Source organism: Stegastes partitus, unplaced genomic scaffold (assembly GCF_000690725.1).
Source record: "Stegastes partitus isolate 25-593 unplaced genomic scaffold, Stegastes_partitus-1.0.2 Scaffold614, whole genome shotgun sequence".
Classification (NCBI taxonomy): Eukaryota; Metazoa; Chordata; class Actinopteri; family Pomacentridae; genus Stegastes; species Stegastes partitus.
The window spans coordinates 239,896-261,479 of NW_007578345.1; the positions used below are offsets into that span (position 1 = coordinate 239,896).

At 43.1% G+C, this 21,584-nt stretch overlaps 3 protein-coding genes across 4 annotated transcripts in view; 2 read left to right on the top strand and 1 right to left on the bottom strand.

The window, feature by feature from the left end:
• LOC103362902 (protein polybromo-1-like) overlaps positions 1-4,163 on the top strand; it is a 16,112-nt gene extending 11,949 nt beyond the window's left edge. The window contains exons 22-30 of the mRNA XM_008289429.1: positions 97-254; positions 379-562; positions 847-1,048; positions 1,142-1,343; positions 1,472-1,624; positions 2,185-2,346; positions 2,787-2,839; positions 3,221-3,434; positions 3,733-4,163. Of these exons, the coding sequence (XP_008287651.1) occupies positions 97-254; positions 379-562; positions 847-1,048; positions 1,142-1,343; positions 1,472-1,624; positions 2,185-2,346; positions 2,787-2,839; positions 3,221-3,434; positions 3,733-3,896 (1,492 nt within the window). The 3' untranslated portion in view covers positions 3,897-4,163. The remainder of the gene's footprint in view (positions 1-96; positions 255-378; positions 563-846; positions 1,049-1,141; positions 1,344-1,471; positions 1,625-2,184; positions 2,347-2,786; positions 2,840-3,220; positions 3,435-3,732) is intronic.
• Positions 1-14,314, top strand: part of cse1l (CSE1 chromosome segregation 1-like (yeast)) — a 22,580-nt gene extending 8,266 nt beyond the window's left edge. Inside the window, exons 2-26 of one of the 2 annotated variants that reach the window (XM_008289428.1) lie at positions 4,456-4,527; positions 5,352-5,444; positions 5,578-5,720; positions 6,020-6,121; positions 6,222-6,367; positions 6,464-6,554; positions 6,680-6,787; positions 7,211-7,303; positions 7,409-7,576; positions 7,664-7,793; positions 7,921-7,986; positions 8,198-8,400; positions 8,504-8,588; positions 8,800-8,861; positions 8,949-9,085; positions 9,870-9,973; positions 10,076-10,173; positions 10,280-10,430; positions 10,544-10,752; positions 11,016-11,113; positions 11,205-11,290; positions 11,477-11,558; positions 12,204-12,350; positions 13,252-13,483; positions 13,629-14,314. In XM_008289428.1, the coding sequence (XP_008287650.1) occupies positions 5,360-5,444; positions 5,578-5,720; positions 6,020-6,121; positions 6,222-6,367; positions 6,464-6,554; positions 6,680-6,787; positions 7,211-7,303; positions 7,409-7,576; positions 7,664-7,793; positions 7,921-7,986; positions 8,198-8,400; positions 8,504-8,588; positions 8,800-8,861; positions 8,949-9,085; positions 9,870-9,973; positions 10,076-10,173; positions 10,280-10,430; positions 10,544-10,752; positions 11,016-11,113; positions 11,205-11,290; positions 11,477-11,558; positions 12,204-12,350; positions 13,252-13,483; positions 13,629-13,718 (2,916 nt within the window). In that variant the 5' untranslated portion in view covers positions 4,456-4,527; positions 5,352-5,359 and the 3' untranslated portion in view covers positions 13,719-14,314. Of the gene's footprint in view, positions 1-4,432; positions 4,528-5,351; positions 5,445-5,577; positions 5,721-6,019; positions 6,122-6,221; positions 6,368-6,463; positions 6,555-6,679; positions 6,788-7,210; positions 7,304-7,408; positions 7,577-7,663; positions 7,794-7,920; positions 7,987-8,197; positions 8,401-8,503; positions 8,589-8,799; positions 8,862-8,948; positions 9,086-9,869; positions 9,974-10,075; positions 10,174-10,279; positions 10,431-10,543; positions 10,753-11,015; positions 11,114-11,204; positions 11,291-11,476; positions 11,559-12,203; positions 12,351-13,251; positions 13,484-13,628 lie in introns of those variants that run through there. The other variant, XM_008289427.1, reaches the window with a different exon arrangement.
• Positions 13,881-16,850, bottom strand: LOC103362900 (retinol dehydrogenase 10-like). Its single transcript, XM_008289426.1, has 5 exons — positions 16,401-16,850; positions 15,237-15,335; positions 15,022-15,167; positions 14,796-14,927; positions 13,881-14,714 (listed from the first exon to the last, which is right to left on the bottom strand). The coding sequence occupies exons 1-5, from the start codon at positions 16,848-16,850 to the stop codon at positions 14,594-14,596; spliced, it is 948 nt and encodes a 315-aa protein (XP_008287648.1). The 3' UTR covers positions 13,881-14,593.
• Positions 16,851-21,584: the final 4,734 nt, after the last annotated feature.

Here is a 21,584-nt window from a genome sequence, read left to right on the forward strand (position 1 = left end):
TGGATTTCAGAGAGCTCATTTTTGTTGTACTACGTTTATAATGACCACAGATTTCAGTTGTTTATGATGCTACTTCTCTTGTTTTGACATGGACAGGATTGAGAAAATGTGGATGCGAGACGGAGCAGGCTACTTCTTCGGCCCCATCTTTATCCATCCCGAAGAAACAGAACACGAACCCACCAAGATGTTCTACAAGAAAGAGGTGTTCCTCAGCAACCTGGAGGAGACCTGCCCCATGACCTGCATCATAGGTGCCCATCAGCCTTAGACTGAATTCCAGCACTTTATTGACAAGCAGGTTTAATAATTCATCGCTACAATTTGCACTTATAAGAATCATTAAATGCATTCACTGAATTAGGTTTCATTTCACAGGAAAGTGTATCGTGTCGTCCTTCAAAGACTACTTGTCGTGTCGGCCCACTGAAGTGCCTGAAGAGAATGTTCTGCTCTGTGAGAGTCGCTACATCGAGAGTGAAAAGCAGATGAAGAAATTCAAGGGTCTTAAGCGGTTTTCACTCTCTGGGAAGGTGGTGGAGGATGAAATCTATTATTTTAGGTAAACAACCTATACATGAAACACGTGCGTCACTGTTTGAAGGTTTTAAAAGGAACACAAGACAAATGATCCTACATACCTAAGCAATGAAACAGAGTGACACAGGTCAGTGTATATTCACGTTTCCTGGTTGTTCCTTCCTGTTCCTGTATCGTCTATGTGTGTTTTCTAATTTAAAAAAAAAAGAGGCGTCAAAGACTTGAAGCCAGTTCTTTATCCATGAATGAATTATTTAGAAAAGCTTGATGAACTCCTCTGAATATTTTTCTAATTGACTTATACAGGAAGCTCATAGTGCCACAGAAGGAGCCATCACCGCTTCTTGACAGGAAAATTGAAGAACTGGAGGCCAAGTTTGCTGACATGACAGATGAAGAGCTGGAGGACCTTGGGGATGATGATGGCGAGCTGGGGGACCAGTCTCTTCCTCAGATGCAGTCTTCCATGTCTAGTGACATGGACATCATGCCTTACACTCCTCCACAGGTCAGGGTGACAGTATTTAATCATTAAGTGGTTAATTAACTGAAGCTAATTGTGCAGCATTTTTGTAAATGGTTCTCCTGTTCTTGTTTAAAGTCCACCCCAAAATCCATAAAGGGTCTTTCAAAGAAGGAGGGTTCAAAGCGGAAGATCAACATGAGTGGTTACATCCTGTTTAGCAGTGAGATGCGAGCCGTCATCAAAGCCCAGCACCCAGACTTCTCTTTTGGGGAGTTGAGCCGTCTCGTTGGCACGGAGTGGAGGAACCTGGAGAGTTCCAGGAAAGCAGAGTATGAAGGTGAGAATTCTGACTTGATATTTTTTTTAGAGAGAGATTAAAAAGATCTTTGTATTGATCGAGTTGCTTGTGCATCAAAAAGTTTGACCAAAAAGTTCATAGCTTAAATTTGTCTTGTTGCATTTCAGAGCGAGCAGCTAAGGTGGCTGAGCAGCAGGAGCGTGACAGGGCCCAGCATCAGACGTCCCCAAGAGCAGGTACCCCAGTAGGGGCACTGATGGGGGTGGTGCCTCCCCCAACCCCCATGGGGATGCTAAATCCTAGCATGACGCCTGTGTCAGGTAACCCCTCATAAATGCAGATGGATCCCGAGTGTACACTAGAGGGCTGGAATAAGAAGCTAAACTGCTAAACATTTTTTTCACATTTTTAACATTCCTGATCGCACTCATCAGCATGTTTGTGATGTTGCAATGCTGTGATTTCATTGTGTGTTTCCTCTAACAGTATTTCACTTCTCAAACCTTGAATGGTGTACAACATCTGTTATGCTTCAAACCTCACATCATGTATAAATCCACATGGTCAACATGACTGTTCTGATTATGGACTGGCCTGCATGTGAATGCAGAACCTGAAGTGTGCAGGCTGCTGTATGCCCTTTGAGGATTGAGACCAAAAGAAAATGAATTCATGCTTGACAGTCGTGCATGTGCACCAAGTTGTTGTCATTGTGCCGTTCTCATTTGTGTGGCCTTTATTTCCATTGATCCCCATCATAAGATCTGGTGCTTAAATGATGGCATAAACTGTATATTAACATATTAATGCATGCTTGGTAGGGAATGCTGGTTTAACTGATGCATGTTGCTGTTTTGTGTTACTGCTGTTCCTTCCTAAGAAGGTATGATGGGTGCATTTAGGTCAGCTATGATGCCCCCGCTGGGCCATGTTGAAGGCATGGTTAGTATGACTGGCATACCACCGCATCACATAGGGGTGCCTGTTTTTCCCCAACATCTCCTTCCCGTTATGCCTGGGTTCCCTGGAATGCCATACTTTGGTAAGAGTGCTGTCATGGCCACCCCACCTGCCACGCAGTTGCTTCCTGTCTACCAATCTGACTTGTTGGAGGGGCTACCTGTACCAATAGGCTCAGGTCCTTAAGCTGATGACTAGTCAGTTGAGAACAGTCTCATATGGGACTGGGTTATTTGTTCAGCTCATTACCAATAGGTTTGATGGTAATGTGTCACTATAAACTAAAATTGGCTGCTTTCACTGAATCCAAAATTCATCTCTTCACTATACTCTTGATTAGGTTATAAATCACCCAAATGAGCACTTATCTTTAATGATTGGCATTCCTAAGAGTTTTAACATACGCAAAATAAAACAAGTTCACTTCTCGTATGACATTTTAAAAGTAGTGTTTGGAATACAAACCAAAGTAAGCGGCTCGCTCCACGTTTTGACAATGTCCTGATGTTCAACATTCCACAGGTGTCAACGGCATTGGAAGCGGAACTGGAGCAGGAAATGTTCATGGATCTCAGGTAATCTGTTAGAAACCACTGCAAACCATATGTAAGATCAAAGCTGAGGTAGATGTTGCTACCCTGATGAAGACATGCATGTTTGGAGGAGAACGGAAAACATCAGGAAGTTGGGTTTGCACAACCTTACTTCTGCAGATTTTCAGAAATGAGAGTGAAAAACTTCTTCAGTGTTTTTCTACTTTTAACTAATTTGAAATTGTTAACTGGGATGCCAAACCTAACGCTCCATCGAGAGGCAATAGATGTTCACTGTGCGCTACTCTGGATGTGGGGCTGCTTTGTAGCTTTCTGTGTATATGTAGGTATTTGTGGTGATCAGTTGTGTCAGTTCTTTTCTGAATCAGATAAATAATAGGGTTCTTCTAACATTTTCGTCAGATGGGTTTGATGGGCTCAGGGCAGCAGGCTCCACCACCGTACCCAGGACAAGGCCAGGTGGGACAACCTGCACTCCAACAGCCCTCCACTCCAGTGTTTGTGTCGCCACCTGCCAAATCTCAGCGGCTGCTCCACTCCGAGGCCTACCTCAGATACATTGAGGGCCTTACTGCCGAATCCTCTACCGTTAGCAAGTGGGATCAAGCTCTGTCAGGTTAATTTTGTAGTTTGATGCCAAGTGATTAGGCATAGAAATGTTAAACAGCAATGATACAAGCTACCATAATATGACATATACTGTACATATTTATGCATCTTGCTTGTCAAACCGTTATGTTTGACCCCTGATCATATCTTTATTTGAACATTATTTCACAGGCTTGTCATTCAGTTATACTTCTGTCATAACTGTGTGTTACTGGCCTCTTAATGGGAACGCACACAGATTGAATTAATTAATAATAATAGATAGACAATAAATACATAATAGATTTTTTTCTTTGTGCTTTCAGTTCAAAAGCAGGATGTGCGCCTGACAAAAGAGCAAGAGAGTAGACTACCATCTCACTGGCTGAAGAGCAAGGGGGCCCACAAGACCATGGCAGACGCACTTTGGCGACTCCGTGACCTGATGCTGCGAGACACCTTAAACATCCGTCAGATGCACAACATGTAGCGAGTTCATATTTACGAGCCTCTGCTCCCACAGCCTGTGAGACAGGAAGAGGGTTAAGCTCACTAAAAGTCTTCATTTGTTGTTCAGTTGTTTGACTTGTTGTCATAAAAGAAAAGGAAATGTTTGTATTCATACAAGCTGCTTTCTGTATTGAAGCTGTGTTTTGTTTTACATTTCAGATATGCTGTTCTAAGTGCATTATTGTTAATGGCTGTCATTCTGTAAGGAAGGCCTTCATGCTTTCACAATTAAAATGTGAAGAGTTCACTTTGACTGTGTTCATTTCCTCAGCGGGATCGAGTGTTTGTAGATGTTTGAAAGGCATCGCTTGATAAGTCATACCCCAGTGTTTAATGATATTCTATGGCTATCTTTATTTGGGATATATATAGAAATTTAAAATAAACCTTAGCAGGGATTTTGAATCATGATCTAATATAAATAGTTGTAATGCTGCACTTGAGGCCAAGCAAGGGGCGTGTCTTACAGCCTTCTCCTGACATGTGCGCTTGCGCAGTACAGTGACCGCGCAGTTCCTTTTACTCCAGCCGTTTGAAAGCTGGCAAGGCGAGCACGTCTGCACGGTTAGTAGTGGCTCTCCATCCCATCCTGACTGAAATTTACCGTCACGGTAAGACTTACCGTTACTTTAACAATTAACATATCCAGTAATGCCGCATTTAGCGTCCTTAATTTGTTATCGTTCACTCACTGGCGCCTAAACGCGTAGTGTCCGTAAATCAGCTAACTTTATGGTTAGCAGCAAACACATTAGCAAGCTAGCGCTAACATTAGCCGGCTGACTTAGAGGGGACCGGCTGCTGGATCAGTCTATTCACTGGAACAGGGCTTTTGCTTCCCATAGCGCTTTAGATTGTATTGTATGCTTTATTGGTTTGTCAGGACAGTGGTGCAGTCGGTACAGTCTGTTTAAATGTCATAACTTTACACATACCCTCTACATGCGATATCCCGACCGCCATGTGCTGATATATAAACTTACAGAGGACTAGACAACCTTTAGCCTGCTAGCTCAAGCGTTACACTGCACAAACCGATCTGGAGTCAGTTGGGCCAAGTGAGCTAATGCCAGATTGAGGTAATGTAGCCAATCTAGCTCGGTTAGCTGCTAGCAAGCTATACTGAATGCATGCATGACTTACACTAGCAGAGGAACTTGGTTTTAAGAATCGAGTTTGTTAGATAGAAAAATAGTTTTAATCACAGCGCGTACTGTGTCAGCACTTTAAGTTAGCACACATTAGTGAACTTAGTATAACATGATGTTGAAGGAACCGATGCACACGTTTGTATAAGGTGTTGCTAAACTGTGTACAAGTTATGAAGCATTTTGATAAAGCCCACATGCCGACTGTATGCCACTTAACCTCGTAGCACATCGAGACACGTGTTTTTGTCTTTCATTCATTTACACATTGTTTTATCCGTCCCTAGCTGCGAGCATGGAACTAAATGATGCTAACCTACAAACCCTGACTGAGTTCCTGAGGAAAACACTGGACCCAGACCCCACAATCAGGCGTCCAGGTAATACAATACAACGACAAGGCATTCATTTACACATTCTAAGACTGTATGTCTAATGTTGTTGCCATTGACCTATTTATGGTAAGAACCAACCCCGCTCTGCAACATATGTCTGTCTGTTTGTCTTTCTCAGCTGAAAAGTTCCTTGAATCCGTGGAGGGAAACCAGAACTACCCGCTGTTGCTTCTCACTTTGCTGGAGAAATCCCAGGACACCGTGATCCGTGTCTGTGCTGCTGTTACCTTCAAGAACTACATCAAAAGAAACTGGAGAATTGTGAGTTTCACTAAGTAGCAGCAGGTTGTCATGTCGTTGCCTCTGCGCATGCTTGGTATCTTGTGCAGTGATAGACTTCATCCAGGTCCAGTTGAAATGGATTACAGTTTACCTCTGTTGTCATACCAGACTGGTGTGTCACTGAGCTGGATTTTTTTGACATAGGCATGTCAGGAGGTCTGTCTGTGGGGTTAAGAAAGCATTGCCATTCACACGTATTAAGGATCAAAATATGCATTGAACTTTTGTATTTAATTTGTTGGTGTGTTCCCTGAATGCTTTTGTTTGTTTTCCCAAAGGTTGAAGATGAACCAAACAAGATCTCTGATCAAGACCGAACAGCAATCAAAGCTAACATTGTAAATTTGATGCTGAGCAGTCCGGAGCAGATTCAGAAACAGGTACATCTTCACGTCATCGTAGCTGAAAGGGGCCAATTTGAAAGTGTTGAATAGCATGCTTAAATAAACCCCTGCCTATATGTCCCATGTGTTTCCACAGTTGAGCGATGCTATCAGTATCATAGGAAGGGAAGACTTCCCTCAAAAATGGCCGGACCTTCTGACAGAGATGGTGACCCGCTTCAGAAGCGGTGACTTCCACATCATCAATGGAGTGCTTCGGACTGCACATTCCCTCTTCAAGAGGTAGAGCTAACGTGTTAATAATATATAATGTTTTCTATCAGTACGTTTATGCAGAAATTTATAATATTTTTCCCACGTTTTTTTTTTCTTTTCAAGGTACCGCCATGAATTCAAGTCAAATGAGCTTTGGTCTGAGATAAAACTAGTACTGGACACATTTGCTCTACCTCTGACAGAGCTCTTCAAGGTTTGTCATGTTGTTTTGTTACCACAAGGCTACAAGTAAACTAGTTTGTATGTAACATCTGACAAATATCATAAAGTCTGACAAAGCTAAGATGGCATTTAACAAGGTTTCTGTCTTTGTTGCAGGCTACAATTGAGCTGTGTCAGACTCATGCTACAGACATCAATGCCTTGAAGGTCCTCTTCTCCTCACTCACACTCATCTCCAAGCTTTTCTACAGTCTTAACTTTCAGGTCAGTCCAGCTCCTTTGCTCTGAACAGACATGTTTTAGAGAGTGTCAGTGCCTCTGTGATTGCTGGTAGATTAAATCTCTTTTAAAAGAAAAAGATGGCAAGACTTTGTCCAGACGTCCGGTCACAGAGCTCATTGTAATTAATTAGTCTTAAATAAACTGGTTCATTAATAACAAAACATCCAAAAGGCGTTCCAAAGATTTATTAATTCTAGCAATGATTTTAACTAATTCAGTTATATAATAGTAATAAATGATAATAAACATGCACGGTAAAATAAGGTAGTCATGCTTTAGTAGTTCAGAAACGTGTCACTGAATTTGCCCAACACGGCAGTCAGGTCAGCTTGTGTTTATTCAGTAAATCAAATACACCTTTATCAGGGGTGTTTGCCTCTAACTGTACTCTGCATTTTAACACAGGACCTTCCAGAGTTTTTTGAAGACAACATGGAAACCTGGATGACCAACTTCCACGGTCTGTTGACTTTGGATAATAAGCTTTTACAAACAGATGTGAGTCATCTTTTTTTTCCTTTTCCTGCATCAGATTTTTAACACCGGGTGAAGTTGTTGTCAACGTTTATTGATCTGTTTGTTTTCCTTGTGACGTCTCCTCAGGATGAGGAGGAAGCGGGTCTCCTGGAGCTGCTCAAGTCTCAGATCTGTGACAATGCTGCTCTTTATGCTCAGAAGTATGATGAGGAATTTCAGCCATACCTGCCACGCTTTGTCACTGCTATCTGGAACCTTTTAGTTTCTACCGGCCAGGAAGTCAAATATGACCTGGTGAGAGTACCGAGCCCTGCTGTTTCTGTGTTTTTCTTGAAGTTAACTTTCCCTGTACTGACACCTACACACCTATCTTTGTTGCAGCTTGTAAGCAATGCTATCCAGTTCTTGGCGTCAGTCTGTGAAAGGCCACACTACAAGCATCTGTTTGAGGACCAGAATACACTCACTAGCATTTGTGAGAAGGTCATTGTGCCCAACATGGAGTTCAGAAGTAAGTAAATGTTTTGTTTTGTTGGGTTTTTTTTTTTGCCTCGGATTCAAGGCTCTGCTTGCTTGGATACAAACATGTGCTTATGTAGCGTTTGACACCGACCATATTGCCTCTAATGTCCAATTAGGTGCTGATGAGGAGGCCTTTGAAGATAACTCAGAGGAGTACATTCGCAGAGACCTGGAAGGATCTGGTAAAATTTAAATTATTGTTTATAGCCTTCTGTCATACAAATGATTGATCAGTCTTCTATTTTATTTGAAATCTTTATATGCTGTGAGTTTGACTGTTTGGACTGTCAGTCATATTTCCATCTTGCCATGTAAGATTGCTGAAGACCTGGTCCTTAGTGATTTAAGTGGCTCAGTTGGTTGCAGCGGTTGATGAAAATCGTTTTTCCTCAGACATCGACACTCGCCGAAGGGCGGCATGCGACTTGGTGCGAGGCCTTTGTAAATATTTCGAGGGGCCCGTCACAGCGATCTTCTCTGGCTACGTGAACTCCATGCTGGCAGAGTACGCCAAGAACCCTGGAGAGAACTGGAAACACAAGGATGCTGCCATCTATTTGGTCACATCGCTGGCGTCTAAAGCCCAGACGCAGAAGGTATAGTTGACTAAATGTTTAAATGTTAGTGAGTGAGTGCACATTTAAAAGCTCTGTTAACAGCTGTGTACTTACAGCATTTTGTTTTGTGCTTTCCCCACAGCATGGAATAACACAGGCCAATGAGTTGGTGAATCTGACTGAATTCTTTGTGAACCACATTCTCCCGGACCTAAAATCTGCCAATAGTAAGAGCACCCTTCTAGTTCTCTGTGTGCTGCACAAGTCTAGCATGTCTGATGAGCAACACCAGCTGTCTCATTTACAGACTGGCTCCATGTTGTTTTATTTTATCTGTTTGTTCATTTCATTTCTACAAATAGTGGTATTTTGTGATGCTGAAACTGTGAATAACTGTGTTATCTGGTCAAATTAATCACACCTGCACTCTTATTGTAGTTAACGAGTTCCCAGTGCTGAAGGCAGATGCCATCAAGTATGTTATGATCTTCAGAAGTCAGGTATGAACTCTTGCTTTCTGCGTATCATCTTCTTCAAAGGGGAAAGTTAAGTTGTTGCTGAGACCTCCTTCTGTCTTCTTCCTTCAGCTTCCGAAGGAGCAGCTGCTGCAGGCAGTTCCTCTGCTGATCAGTCACCTGCAGGCAGAGAGCACAGTGGAGCACACGTATGCGGCACATGCTCTGGAGAGACTGTTCACGATGAGAGGCCCCAACAACACAACACTGTGAGCATCCAGCAACATAACACATGTTTATGTTGTATACCTTCAGCATTAATCAAAACAGTGGTAGAGCTCAAGCGATGTTAATTCACTGCTTGTCAACACATGTAAATGAAGCAGTCAGGACATGATTATGATTGAATGTGTTGGTATTTGTTTTGTTTTAATGCGCCAGTCAGAACAAGTCACGCTTCTGCATTTTTGATACCAGTTCTAAGTGGGATATACATTTTCATTAGTTGCAGTTAAAACCTGAGCTGCATGGTGGAGTGACTCGTTCACTTTAGTTAACCAGCTGCTGCAAACAGCTGCTCAGCTGGAACAGATGGCCGCAAATATGTCGCGTCAACTTCATTATTCTAGGAAATCTGTCAGTATTTACTGTCACCTCTAAAGTGTATTTCTACACATCGCTCCCCGCTGACAGACGATGAGCTCCCGGCTTGTGTTGGTGTTTAAAAATCAGAGTTTAGCTTGTTGTGCTTGTTTTAATAGACCCACACCTGTAACTCCATTGTTTATTAACGACAATTAATCAATTGTTCTTTAACATCTCTGCGAAACACGTCATTTTTATTAGTATATATGAAGCGCTTATCCGTACCTAATGTTGCCTATTTGTGTTATTTTCTCCTACTTCCTAGTAGCTCTACATTATTCTAGTTTCACAAAAAGTTTCGTAGACAGCTGATATGAAATGATAAAAGGATGCAGAGGATCTTCTCAAACTGTCTTCATAGCTACTAACCCACTGTTTCAGCCAATCATCCTCTCTTTGTGTTTTCAGTATCACTGCTGCAGAGATGGCACCTTTTACTGAGTTGCTGCTCAACAACTTGTTCAAAGCACTTGCTCTTCCCGGTTCTGCAGAAAATGAATACATCATGAAAGGTAAACCTGGCTGTCTTGTCGTCTAAATGCCGCCTGCTCGGCGTCGGACCAACTCCAAAGTTATTTTAAGTAGCCTCATCATGTCTTTCTTCATTTCTAAAGCCATCATGCGCAGCTTCTCCCTGCTGCAGGAGGCCATTGTTCCCTACATTCCCACTCTGATTGGTCAGCTCACTCATAAACTCCTTCTAGTCAGCAAGGTAAAACACATTCGTTACTCTTTATAGAAACGGGTACATTTACCAAGATGTTTGTTTGGGGTGGACAAACATCTCAACTGCTTCCAAATATTTTATCACTTTTCAGAATCCCAGCAAGCCTCACTTCAACCACTATCTGTTCGAGTCCCTGTGCCTGTCTGTCCGGATCACCTGCAAGGCCAACCCCACTACTGTCAGCAGCTTCGAGGAAGCACTCTTCCCCGTCTTCACTGAGATCCTTCAGAACGATGTCCAGGGTACGTCTGTTACCTACGGAATAGACTCGTCTGCTCAGATGACTTACTGACAACCACATCTGGTGCATAATCAGACGCAACTCAACTCACTTTTTATTTGTCCTCTGTTGCAGAGTTTCTTCCATATGTGTTCCAGGTGATGTCTCTCCTCCTAGAGATCCACTCCAACTCTATTCCCGCCTCCTATATGGCGTTATTCCCTCACCTGCTGCAGCCTGTGCTCTGGGAACGAACGGGGAACATCCCCCCTCTGGTGCGCCTGCTTCAGGCCTACCTGGAGAAGGGAGGTGCCAGCATTGCAGGCTCTGCTGCAGACAAAATAGTAAGTAATGATGGTGTTGTGTACGGTGTAGAAGATGGCAGAGCAGCCACCTTTTATTCCAAATAAAAAAATGGTAGTTTGCTTTATTCTCTACCATTCACTATCAGCTTGACCTCTTTTTTTGAGCTTGCTAATTAATGCAATTGAAGCTCATAACAACATCCAGAATCACGCGTCTTTTTGCCTCTTTAGCAAAAACGACAACATATTTTTCCTAATCCATGTAACGAGTGAATTCATAGTTGCTCCTCTGCTCTCCTCAGCCCGGCTTGCTTGGAGTTTTCCAGAAGCTTATTGCCTCCAAGGCCAATGACCACCAAGGCTTTTACCTCCTCAACAGCATCATAGAGCACATGCCCCCGTAAGTCGGTTGTGGTTGTCTCCTCAGTGGATCGTCTACATTAATACACATTGAATGGTTTAGTGATGACATGTTGTTTTGCTCCGTACAGAGAGTCTATCACTCAGTACAGGAAACAGATCTTCATTTTGCTCTTCCAGAGGCTACAAAGCTCTAAAACCACCAAGTTCATCAAGAGTAAGTCCGATCTCCTCGTTACCTCCTCTTATGTTCTCTTTAGATCTTTTAATCTAAATGAACGTTGAGCCTTTTGACTTACAAGGAAGACGAGGTGTGATTTTAATGCAAATTATCTGCAGTTCCACTCTTAAATACAGTCATACAATAACACACGTTTCCACTGTTGTCTCCTCTTTGTCGCAGGTTTCTTGGTGTTTATCAATTTGTATTGTGTCAAATACGGAGCTATTGCGCTGCAGGAGATTTTTGACAGCATCCAGCCAAAGTAAGTGTGTTTTCAGTCTAAACCACAAGACGTTGACCAAAAGTTCTGCCTGTCAGTTTTTTCTTTGTCGGGTTCATCCGTCGGTACAGACATCACTCAGGGGGAACAAATTGTGTTGACATTTAAACAGGGAAGATTGATAAGCTGGCTGGCCTGTGCTGAGTTTTATGACTCATTCAAGCCATTTGAATCCGTCTTACTCACTGAACAGAAGAATGATTTTCAAGGGCATATCTTAGAGGAACGCTTCAGTGAAAACCTCATCAAACGGTCAACCTGTTTAAGTTCCTGTGAAGGATGGAAGCTGTAGTCGGCTGCATTCACAGTGAATGTCACTGGTAGAATTCAGTTTAATGGTAAAAGAGGTGTTTCACTGGCATCCATCAATCCTGGTTCCCAACCGGCAACACACAATACCCAATCAGGAAAAACTGACAGCAGTTGTGACAGAAGTATCACTGCCTAATCATGAAAACAGGCAAATTAAAGACAAGCTGGTAGGTTTGGATGGACGATGCCTTTATGTCTAATGATGGAGAGTAAAAGCAACCTCTGCCCACTGTGATGATGGCTGTGCTGACTCAGTGCCTTTGCAGGTCTCCAGCGTGTCCTCATGTTCAGTGCGACTTGCTTCTTGTGTTGCAGAATGTTCGGTATGGTGTTGGAGAAGATCGTTATTCCGGAGGTTCAGAAGGTGTCTGGACCAGTTGAGAAGAAGATCTGCGCGGTCGGCATTACAAAAGTCCTCACCGAATGTCCTGCAATGATGGACACGGAGTACACTAAACTCTGGTAAGAAACCGGCCTCGACACTGAGCTACGGTGGGAAAGTAGTCTGTGTTGATATGTAGCTAGTTAGTTAGCTTGACAACTAGAAGTTTCTAATCATTTTTACTTAGAAAGGATGGACATACAGCGAGCGCCTTATTGCAAATGATGTCAGCAGCATGAGAAGGTGGCCTCCCTTTTGCTGTTAATGGAAAAAATATAATCTCCAGCATCGCTCCATCCTAATTCATTAAAGGTCTGATCAGTCCAGGTAGCTAAAACGCCAACATGCCTGCGCTGAGGCTGTAGTCTGACTGAGCTGTCAACGCTCATCCAAGCAGCCTCTCCATGGTCAGACAGTCACTATTGTCGCTCTCATGAGGAGAACAGTGCCGCATCGACAGCCTTCCAGGATTCATCTGTTGTGTTTGGTGGCGTCAGAAACACTGTTTAGGTTTTCACATGTTTGGGTTCTGTTAAATCAAACTGAGATCGCCAAGTCTAATCTATTGAAAGTTTACTGAACGTCCACATAGATTTGCCTACAAACCAGTTGGTTAAAACGGATAAATACAGGCGTAAACAACGTGCTGTAGTCTGAACAGATGTTTTTATTTTTTTGATGTCATGTATAGGAGCCGATTGTCTCCTTTGAGTCTGGTGTTATTTCACTATCAGTTAAAGTGATTGAATATTCTGCAGATACAGTCTTTTTTTTATTTAGAAGTGGTTCATTGCTCATCAGGCTGGCAGGTACGCTGCACTTGATGCAATGTGACTGATTAATCAAGGAAGGTTAAGACTAGTGTGGAACATGATCCAGCAGTGCCTCCCAGTTAGAACTAATCCTCTGATACACATGGAGCTGTCGATGCATTTTCGTCCCGAGTAAAACTAAGAGCAGGTCTTTACTGTGTCTGCTCAGGACCCCGCTGCTCCAGGCTCTCATTGGGTTTTTCGAGTTGCCCGAAGACGACAGCATCCCGGACGACGAGCACTTCATCGACATCGAAGACACGCCCGGCTATCAGACGGCATTCTCACAGCTGGCCTTCGCCGGGAAGAAGGAGCACGACCCGATTGGGGACATTGTTGGAAATCCGAAAATCCTGCTGGCTCAGTCGCTCCACAAGCTCTCCACTGCCTGTCCCGGAAGGGTGCGTTCAGACACACGGCAGATATTTCCCATCAAAAACCACCTTAGTTCATGTTTTTAAAGAAGTCGTTTAATTTTGTTCAGCATGTGTAGCAGAAGACGTATTAACGCACATCCTCCTTCTTCTCTCCTGGCTTTGGTTTCAGGTCCCTTCGATGCTGAGCACCAGTCTGAACGCAGAAGCCCTCCAGTTCCTGCAGGGCTACTTACAAGCAGCCACCGTGCAGCTGGTTTGAAACCGAGGTGATGATGTTCGCTCTGTAAGAGACCACAATTGACTGCAAGAGTAGCCGCAGTGGCCCGGGGTCCTATCTCAGACCCGCTTCAGCTGAACATGAGACTTTACGGATTTCATTTGACTTGACAGTGATTTGATGGATTGACCAGAGAAAATAATCTTTTTTTTTTTTTTTTTTGCCTGAATTAGGATGTGTTCTCTGATGGAAGTTTTTTTTAAGGGTTTTTAAAGACATGACCAAAACATGACATAACTTCATCACTGCTTTGTGTTTGGGCCTTTTGTTTACTGTGTGGCAAAGGCTAACAAGGATTTGGACACGAGGTTCTGGTGCAGTAGTCGGTTTATTTCAGCAGCAGCAACAACATTTAACAGTATTGTGGGACGCTGAACATCTGATTCAAGTGGGAGGGCTTTCTTTAAGACTTGTTATTTTGTACGTTTGACCTACTTACGGTTCTGGACGCTGCAGTCTGTGGCTCAAACATCATGCTTAATATTTTTCTTTTGCATGTTTCCCTTAGATTTGTTAATGTCTAGTCTTTGTTTCCGCACTTGTTTGTTAATGTGAATAAAAAGAGGCACTTGTATAGATCTGTTATCAACGCTGTCTCTTCAGTTTTTCTGTCCAGTTGCTTTTATTTAACTTAACTTTTGGCTTTTTAAGGGATTTCCTTCCACTCAGAAACCCCTTCAGGGTCAGTTACGGCGACTTTTCACTTGACATTACTAAGAACTCTATACAACATTGAATGAAAGCTTTTTGGGAATAAGTGCAGAAACGTTGCTCTCCCTTCAGATAGCGAAATGAATCACAACCTGCTGTGTGAGCCTTTGGTGTCCTCATCGGTCCATGATCGATTGTCAGAAGTCCTACAAAGATTTGATATGGCCGTTGGAAGTCTTCATCTCTGTGTTCTTGATGAACGGTAACATGCACTTGTCGCCTCCCATGAAGCGATATGTCGCAACGTTTGCATCCCAAGGTAACAGCCTGCGAGTGGAGAAGAAGAGTTTGGCATCAATTGATCGCCTCAGAAACAGCTGATGATGTTTGATGCTCGTCGGTACTCACGCTCTTGCGAGGAAGGGGATGTACATGAGGCGAGGGATGCAGATCATTTGCTGCTCTGCTAGAATGGCCTTCATGGACTGTTGCACCGTGTAAAGAGGCTGCAGAGGCGGAATCAGACTCCGGAGCTCTTTCCTGATGGCAAACAAAAAGTAGACACCACAGTGTTTTTCTTATTGCGGCGTTACCAATCAAACTAGTTCTACAGTCACTACGGCTGGCCTCTCACCTGATCTCACAGCCTGCAAACATGCCCGTGTCCACAATATAGGGGCACACCAAAGTGGTTTTGATGCCGTCCAGGTCCTCCGCCAGCAGCTCGTGTGTCAGGGACTCGTGGAAACCGACCGCTCCGAATTTACTGGCGCAGTAATCCTGCAGAGGAGAAGTGAATTGAACGGAGCGATTCAACGTGATTATTCTGGGATGTTAGCTGACACGTACCTCTACACATGCAGTGCTGAACAGTCCGAGAGCGCTGGCAACGGTGACGATGTGACCGTGGTTCTCAGCTTTCATCTGGGGCAGGAAGGCCTTCGTCATCTGTTGGGTGGGTTCAGAACAAACAGATTGTCTGAGTGAGCCATCAACAGGGCCAAAAACCTGCAGACAACTCACTGAAAAAACGTTGTGTTCCTTCTCAAAGCGCCTATCTGTTTAAAGACCCCCTGCAGTGATTCTCATGTGGTGTTTATTAATTCTGGAAGTGACATCATGAGCAAAATAAGTGGTAAAAAAAAAAAAACACGGTGAGCTGGTGTGCTGGAGGTGGATGAAGAGAGATGCAGGCGTCTGCAAATTTTAGAGGAAGCAACAGTGTAGAGTTGCATAACAGCCAGTTTAAGGATGATTTTTATGGAAGTAGTGGAGCTTTGTTCTGTGGAGGACAAGCAGCTGCTTCAGAAACATTTCCCCACCAGGTGCATGTTCATCTCAAATGTTTATGCTTTTGTCCCAGGATGACAGAACGACAGCAGTCTGTAGGAAGAGTTTGTCTCTCAACAGACCTTTTCTTTGTAAATATGCAGAGAAATTAAGACATTAGTATTTTGAGGTTCCTGCTTTACACCTAATTTGGAAACATGCCTTCAGAGCAGTGACATAATATTGCAAGATTGAAGTGCACAGTGGGATTAATTGCATGGACCCTTGTTTTAATAATCCTGGAGAAGCAGGTCTCCTTCACCAGATCATTTAGTGTCCCGTGTGCCTCCACAAAGACAGATGTTCTTTATATTTGGTGCTGCTAATGAGCTTACCCTTTTAATTTTTCAGCATGAGACTGAGGCTCTAAGAGGATCAAAAGCAGAATCACATGATCTCTGAACAAGTCTGCAAGCTGGAGGTCCTTTTATTCTTTGGATGAGTAAACACAAGGCTCAGCCCCGCTCCTGGAACTTTGTGTTCGTGTGGCCACATGTCGTGGCTGCTGTGTTGTGTGATCTGCTGTGGGACAGGCTGCTCTCATCCCGTCACACATCAGTGCACAAACACTGACCCGGGCCAGCGGGCAGGACAGTGAGCAGCTCTTACATAATCCACGTCAGAGCTGCGTGTCTGTGAAGTGGAGCTTCGTGATGGTGTGTGCGTAAAAGACGCGCGTCTCACCCAAAACAGCGCGTGGCAGTTGACCAGCAGAGTCCTCTCCAGAAGCTCGTCCGGACAGTCCAGCAGCCTGCGTCCCGCCACCACGCCGGCGTTGTTCACCAGGATGGAGACGGAGCCCACCTCCGCCCTCACCCTGTCCGCCGTCTCATAGATGCTCTGGCGCTTGGACAGGTCCACCGTGTACGTGTGCACCTGGACCCCCAGCTCCCGCGCCTGCTTGGCGGTCTGCTCGTTGGCCTCTGCGTTACAGTCCCACAGCACCAGCTGCGCCCCCTCTTTGGCGAACTCCAGGGCGAAGAGCCGCCCCAGCGCGCCCCCGGCCCCAGTGATCAGACAGAGCTCCCCGTCAACGCACTTGAGCCTCGGCCGGAGGATGGTCTGGATGACGGCGCTCACGATGGAGTAGGTGAGGTCTATGAGCATCAGCAGCAGGTCCACGATGACGATCATGGTGCTCCTGTTGGTCTGGTCCTCGGGACAAGTTGAGGCAGACCACCAAGCTTTGGAGGGAGAGTTGTTTGTGTGCGTGGCGCGGTTTGGATGCACATTTTATGTAACCTGTGAGTGCCGGATTAGGACGCGCACTGATGTGGCCACCAATAGGCTGGAGGGGCTTGTTCCCTGATGACGGAGGAGCTGACAGAAAAACTCGTGCACATTCACAAACAGAGGCAGGATTAAGAGAACACCGTGGTCTCACATTTTTAGGGTCCTGATCCAAAGAACCCACATAACACACCGAACCAAGCCCACACTTAGGTTTAATGTATGCATAAGACAGATCTCATAACCGGTAATATCTGCATTAATGGGCTTTTCTTTAGCTCACTGCTGATGATCATAAAGGTTACAGTATTCAAGTACATCAGTAATATTACACAGCTACAGCTCCTACAGTCGTCCTCAGATGCATTAATCTGCTTCCATTAAAGAAAAGGCAAAACTCACAACAGTCACTCAAATAAATAGAACCTGGAAAAAGTAATAATAAATAAAAATTTGCTAAATTGTAGTTTAGCGAAATGAGACGTTGATTTTGAATTGTGGTCGATAAGAATAATTTTTTTAAAAAAAAGAAAAATTTAAAGTTTGAAACAAAAATAAAAAAACCTATTCTTGCTGGTATCAGAAAATAAATGACTGAAGGATGAAAAAATGGTAAATATGTTTTAAAACTTTTATCCTACATATTTTCCCAGTTTTGGTAAATTACAAATAATAATAGTAAAAAAAATTTTTTTTTTAAAAGGAAGAAGAAGAAGTATTATTTTAATGTTAATTGTCAAACAAACAGGCCCAAGCTGTGCATAATGTCCACATTAAAAAAAAAATCTGTATATTTACAGAATTATAATTTGTTATTCTGCAATGGTGAGTGTGAAGTTACACATTTTTTCATAGTTTCACTGTATTTATATCCACTATTTCCAGTTGTTTTCAGAATTTTTCAAATTCCTCTTTTTTTTTAAAAACATATTGATTCATTTTTTGTTTGTTTGTTTGTGTTTTACTTGAAGGACAGGTCCACTTTATTTCAACTCAGGCTGCTGAAGCATCTTTTGATCTGAACTTCAGAGTGCTGGGCTTTAAGCCCTTCATCTCCTGCACTTTAGGAAGAGTTCTCTTCACTACTAGAGGACAAGTGATTGCTGTGATCACTACTGTTCACTTGTGCTTTTAGTTTTAATCGAAACTGCAGAAGCATGTTTCAGAGCAGTGTCGTCTGAAGTCTGCAGCTCCTCTGGGGTTTTCTGTTTCTCAGGATGTTGCTGCGACTCCTCTCACATCAGATATGCTGAGACAGCTGTGACAGCTCCAACATCTGTGTTTCTGCAGCGTTCAAAGGCCGAAGCCTGGCCAGAAGAAACAAGTCAGTGAAGGAGGTGCAAGCTCTGTGTGCATTCCCTCTTTTCTTTGTACAGTTTGATCCAGAGAGCACATTTGTTGGTAAGATTTTTTTTTTCACAGCCTAAACCAACCAAAAGAAAAATCTCTTTCATTCACATTTTTGTGTCACCAAATGGTTTGATGATTGAAATGTGTGATGATTGAAGTAAAGCAGGCGAATAGTTTTTTCCTAATCTGCTCAGAGGGTTCAGGTTCTCTTAAAAACGTGTCTGAATTGTGTCTGTTTGTCCATTTAGAGCTGCTTTCCAACATCCAGCTGTGTTTACTTCTGTCACCACAGTAAACTACTTTTATTTCCAGTGTTGTTGTTTTTTTGTTTTAAATCCATGACTGGTCATCTATTATGCAGACATTCCTTTCATCTGTTATAGAAAGTTATTCCTGATCCGTGATGTGAGGCGGATTATCCAACTCTGAGTAAAATGTTAAGGTGATAAACTGCTTAGCACGAGTGCACAAATTCCTAATATAGGGCTGTTTTTTGGGGGGTTTCTTTTTTTTTTTTTTTAGATTTTTGGAAGACTATTTTTTTCCTTCTTTAGGTTACAATTTACTTTTAATACTTTTAATATATAAGAATAAAATAAAAAGCATTCCACTGTGCTTGTTGCGGCTGTGTGAAGGAGCTGGCTGCAGGGAAAACGACGACTGCATGTGTCTTGGGAAAAGCCAAAAGGTGTGACTGGCTTGACTGTGATGTAATCCTCGCCATAACAACAGTCATGACATAATGTGGCGTGACATACGGAAATCTGTTAAGTGCTTTAGGAGAGAAGTGACAAACATTCATAACACATGACTGAGCCTCAGCCAACACATCAGCTTGTTATTTATAGTAAGACAGTAAAAAAAACAAACAAGACCTACGATGGTGTTAGCTGACATAGCTTACATTAAGAGTTACCGAGTGAAATGAAATAATAAAACCTGAATACAAACTTTGCATGTGATTGATTTTCTGCTTCCAACATCCGTCCTGTGGTTGCTGCTTCTCTCTGTTTCAGTGTTTGGATTACACAGACATCTGGATGTCACAGCAGGCTGAGGGAAGGTAACTCCAGGTAACAGATGATCCGTTAATAGTTAATATTAAACGTTTCCTTGCTCCATCCATCCATCCATCCATCCATCCATCTCTACACCTTAATCCTCACTAGGGTCATGGGGAGCTGGAGTCTATCCCAGCTGACTCAGGGTGAAGGCAGGTTCACCTGGACAGGTAACCAGTCTATCACAGGAATGGCTGTAAGTAATAGGCTGTGATCGTCAGCAGCGAGATGGTCTCATAAGAGCCTCTATAAGAGTGATCGGTGTCTCCTGATGCCTTCGGAGCAGTTAGCAACAGGTGGAGAAGTTTGATTGGTTCTGTGCACACAGACCAAATTCTGAGCAACGGAAAATTAAGAATTTGCAACTTTCCACATATTATTGCTGTGCTGTGCATCGTGCAAAAACCTTGTTTATTGATGGTGTCATGATGTTGTAGCGCTTTTTGGAACAGACTTTATGTTTATAGAGACAGACAACCAAGCACAGGCTGCAGGATGGCGCAGTTGGTTAGCACTGTTGCCTCGCAGCTAGATCACGTCCTGTGAGTGTGCTTGGTTGTCTGTCTCTAAGTGTAGCCCTGTGATAGACTGGTTACCTGTCCAGGTGAACCTGCCTTCACCCTGAGTCAGCTGGGATAGACTCCAGCCCCCCATGACCCTAGTGAGGATGAAGCAGTGTATAGATGATGGATGGATGGACAACCAAGCACATTCACACCTATGGACAATTTACAATCACCAATTAACCTCAGCATGTTTCTGGACTGTGGGAGGAAGCCGGAGAACCCGGAGAGAACCCACGCTGCACGGGGAGAACATGGAGACTCCACGCAGAAAGATCCCTTTCTTCCCATGCTACCAACTGAGCCACCTTGCAACCCTCAAACATGTGCAGTTGTCCTCAAATGTATTCATTCCCTCCCATTAAAGAAGGACAACAACAGCTGCCACTGAAATAATTTCGTTGAACAACTGTTTGACTGAAATCAGGTGTTTCCTGTAACTCTCAGTCAGACTTCTGCACCTGTTGACAGGTGTTCTGGTTTCACTGCTCATCAGCAAAGTGCTCTCATTTGTCTGGGAGAGTTTTTTTTTGTTTGTTTTGTTTTATTTAAATCATTCTTTTGAACCACAATTCAAAAGCAACGTCTTATTTCACTAAATTATAATTTAGCAAATTTTTATGTATTATTATTTTTTCAGTTTCTACTTATTTGATTGACTGTTGTGGTGAATAAATATGAGGACGACTGTGTTCCTGTGAATCCATGTTCAGAGTAATATGAAAGCAGAACAGCAGGGGGCGCTGTTGTATAAAAGCTCAGTCCTTGTAAAACCTCACCATCCTGCTCTCATGTCTTATGTTCCTCCTGCTGATATGCATTCACTAGTTTTATTAAGTTAACAGAGTGAGACTCGTGGCACCAAACGCTGGATTATTGTCTTTTATTAAGCATCAGTCAGTAAAAGGAGAAATCTGCTTCAAAACTGCTCATCGTAGACGTTTTCCTATAGCGTTAAGATGATATTTACAAGTTCAGAGTGTCAAAGTTTAGTAGCGCTACATGCGTTGAACGACGGGAAACCACAAAGATAATATTCTACAAAGTCAACTGGTACAAAGTATGAAACTTTACAAAACAAACGTTTCTCCGGACACAGGAAGGGCAGCGAACAGACCTGTGTGAGCCGAACAGAGTGATTGTTTCCCTGAAGGAGGGGGAAGATTCACAAAATGAAGTCGTGCGTCTGTATTTGGCTTGAACCTCTCGTGTGTTGTATTGTTCTCAAAGAAAATTGCTGCTTAGTGGTGTTTGTTTTTTTTCTTCTTTTCTTTCAATTTGTGCTTTTGGACATTGCATTTGAACCAACGTTTGCTCAAACACAGTGTTTCTACGTTAGTGTTTGTCACTAGACAGCAGAGGATTTAATTCAGACAAATCAATAAAGTGCAGTTCAGAAAACAAGAAAAACAAATTTATAAAAAGAACATCGTTAACATTCATCCAACACAGAAAAGAGCTGTTCCTGTTATAATAGACTATGGCTTGTTTGGAAGAAAGTCCACTATGATTAGAGGCTCATTTTCAAAGGTTTGTCATTGTTTACTGCATGTCTGACTGTTGTGTGATGAATGCTAATGAACCTTCATTCTTCGCCGTGTAACACCCCCACCCACCGCTTTTGTTTTTATTAACTATCTCATCGTTTCTTCTGTCTCCACCAC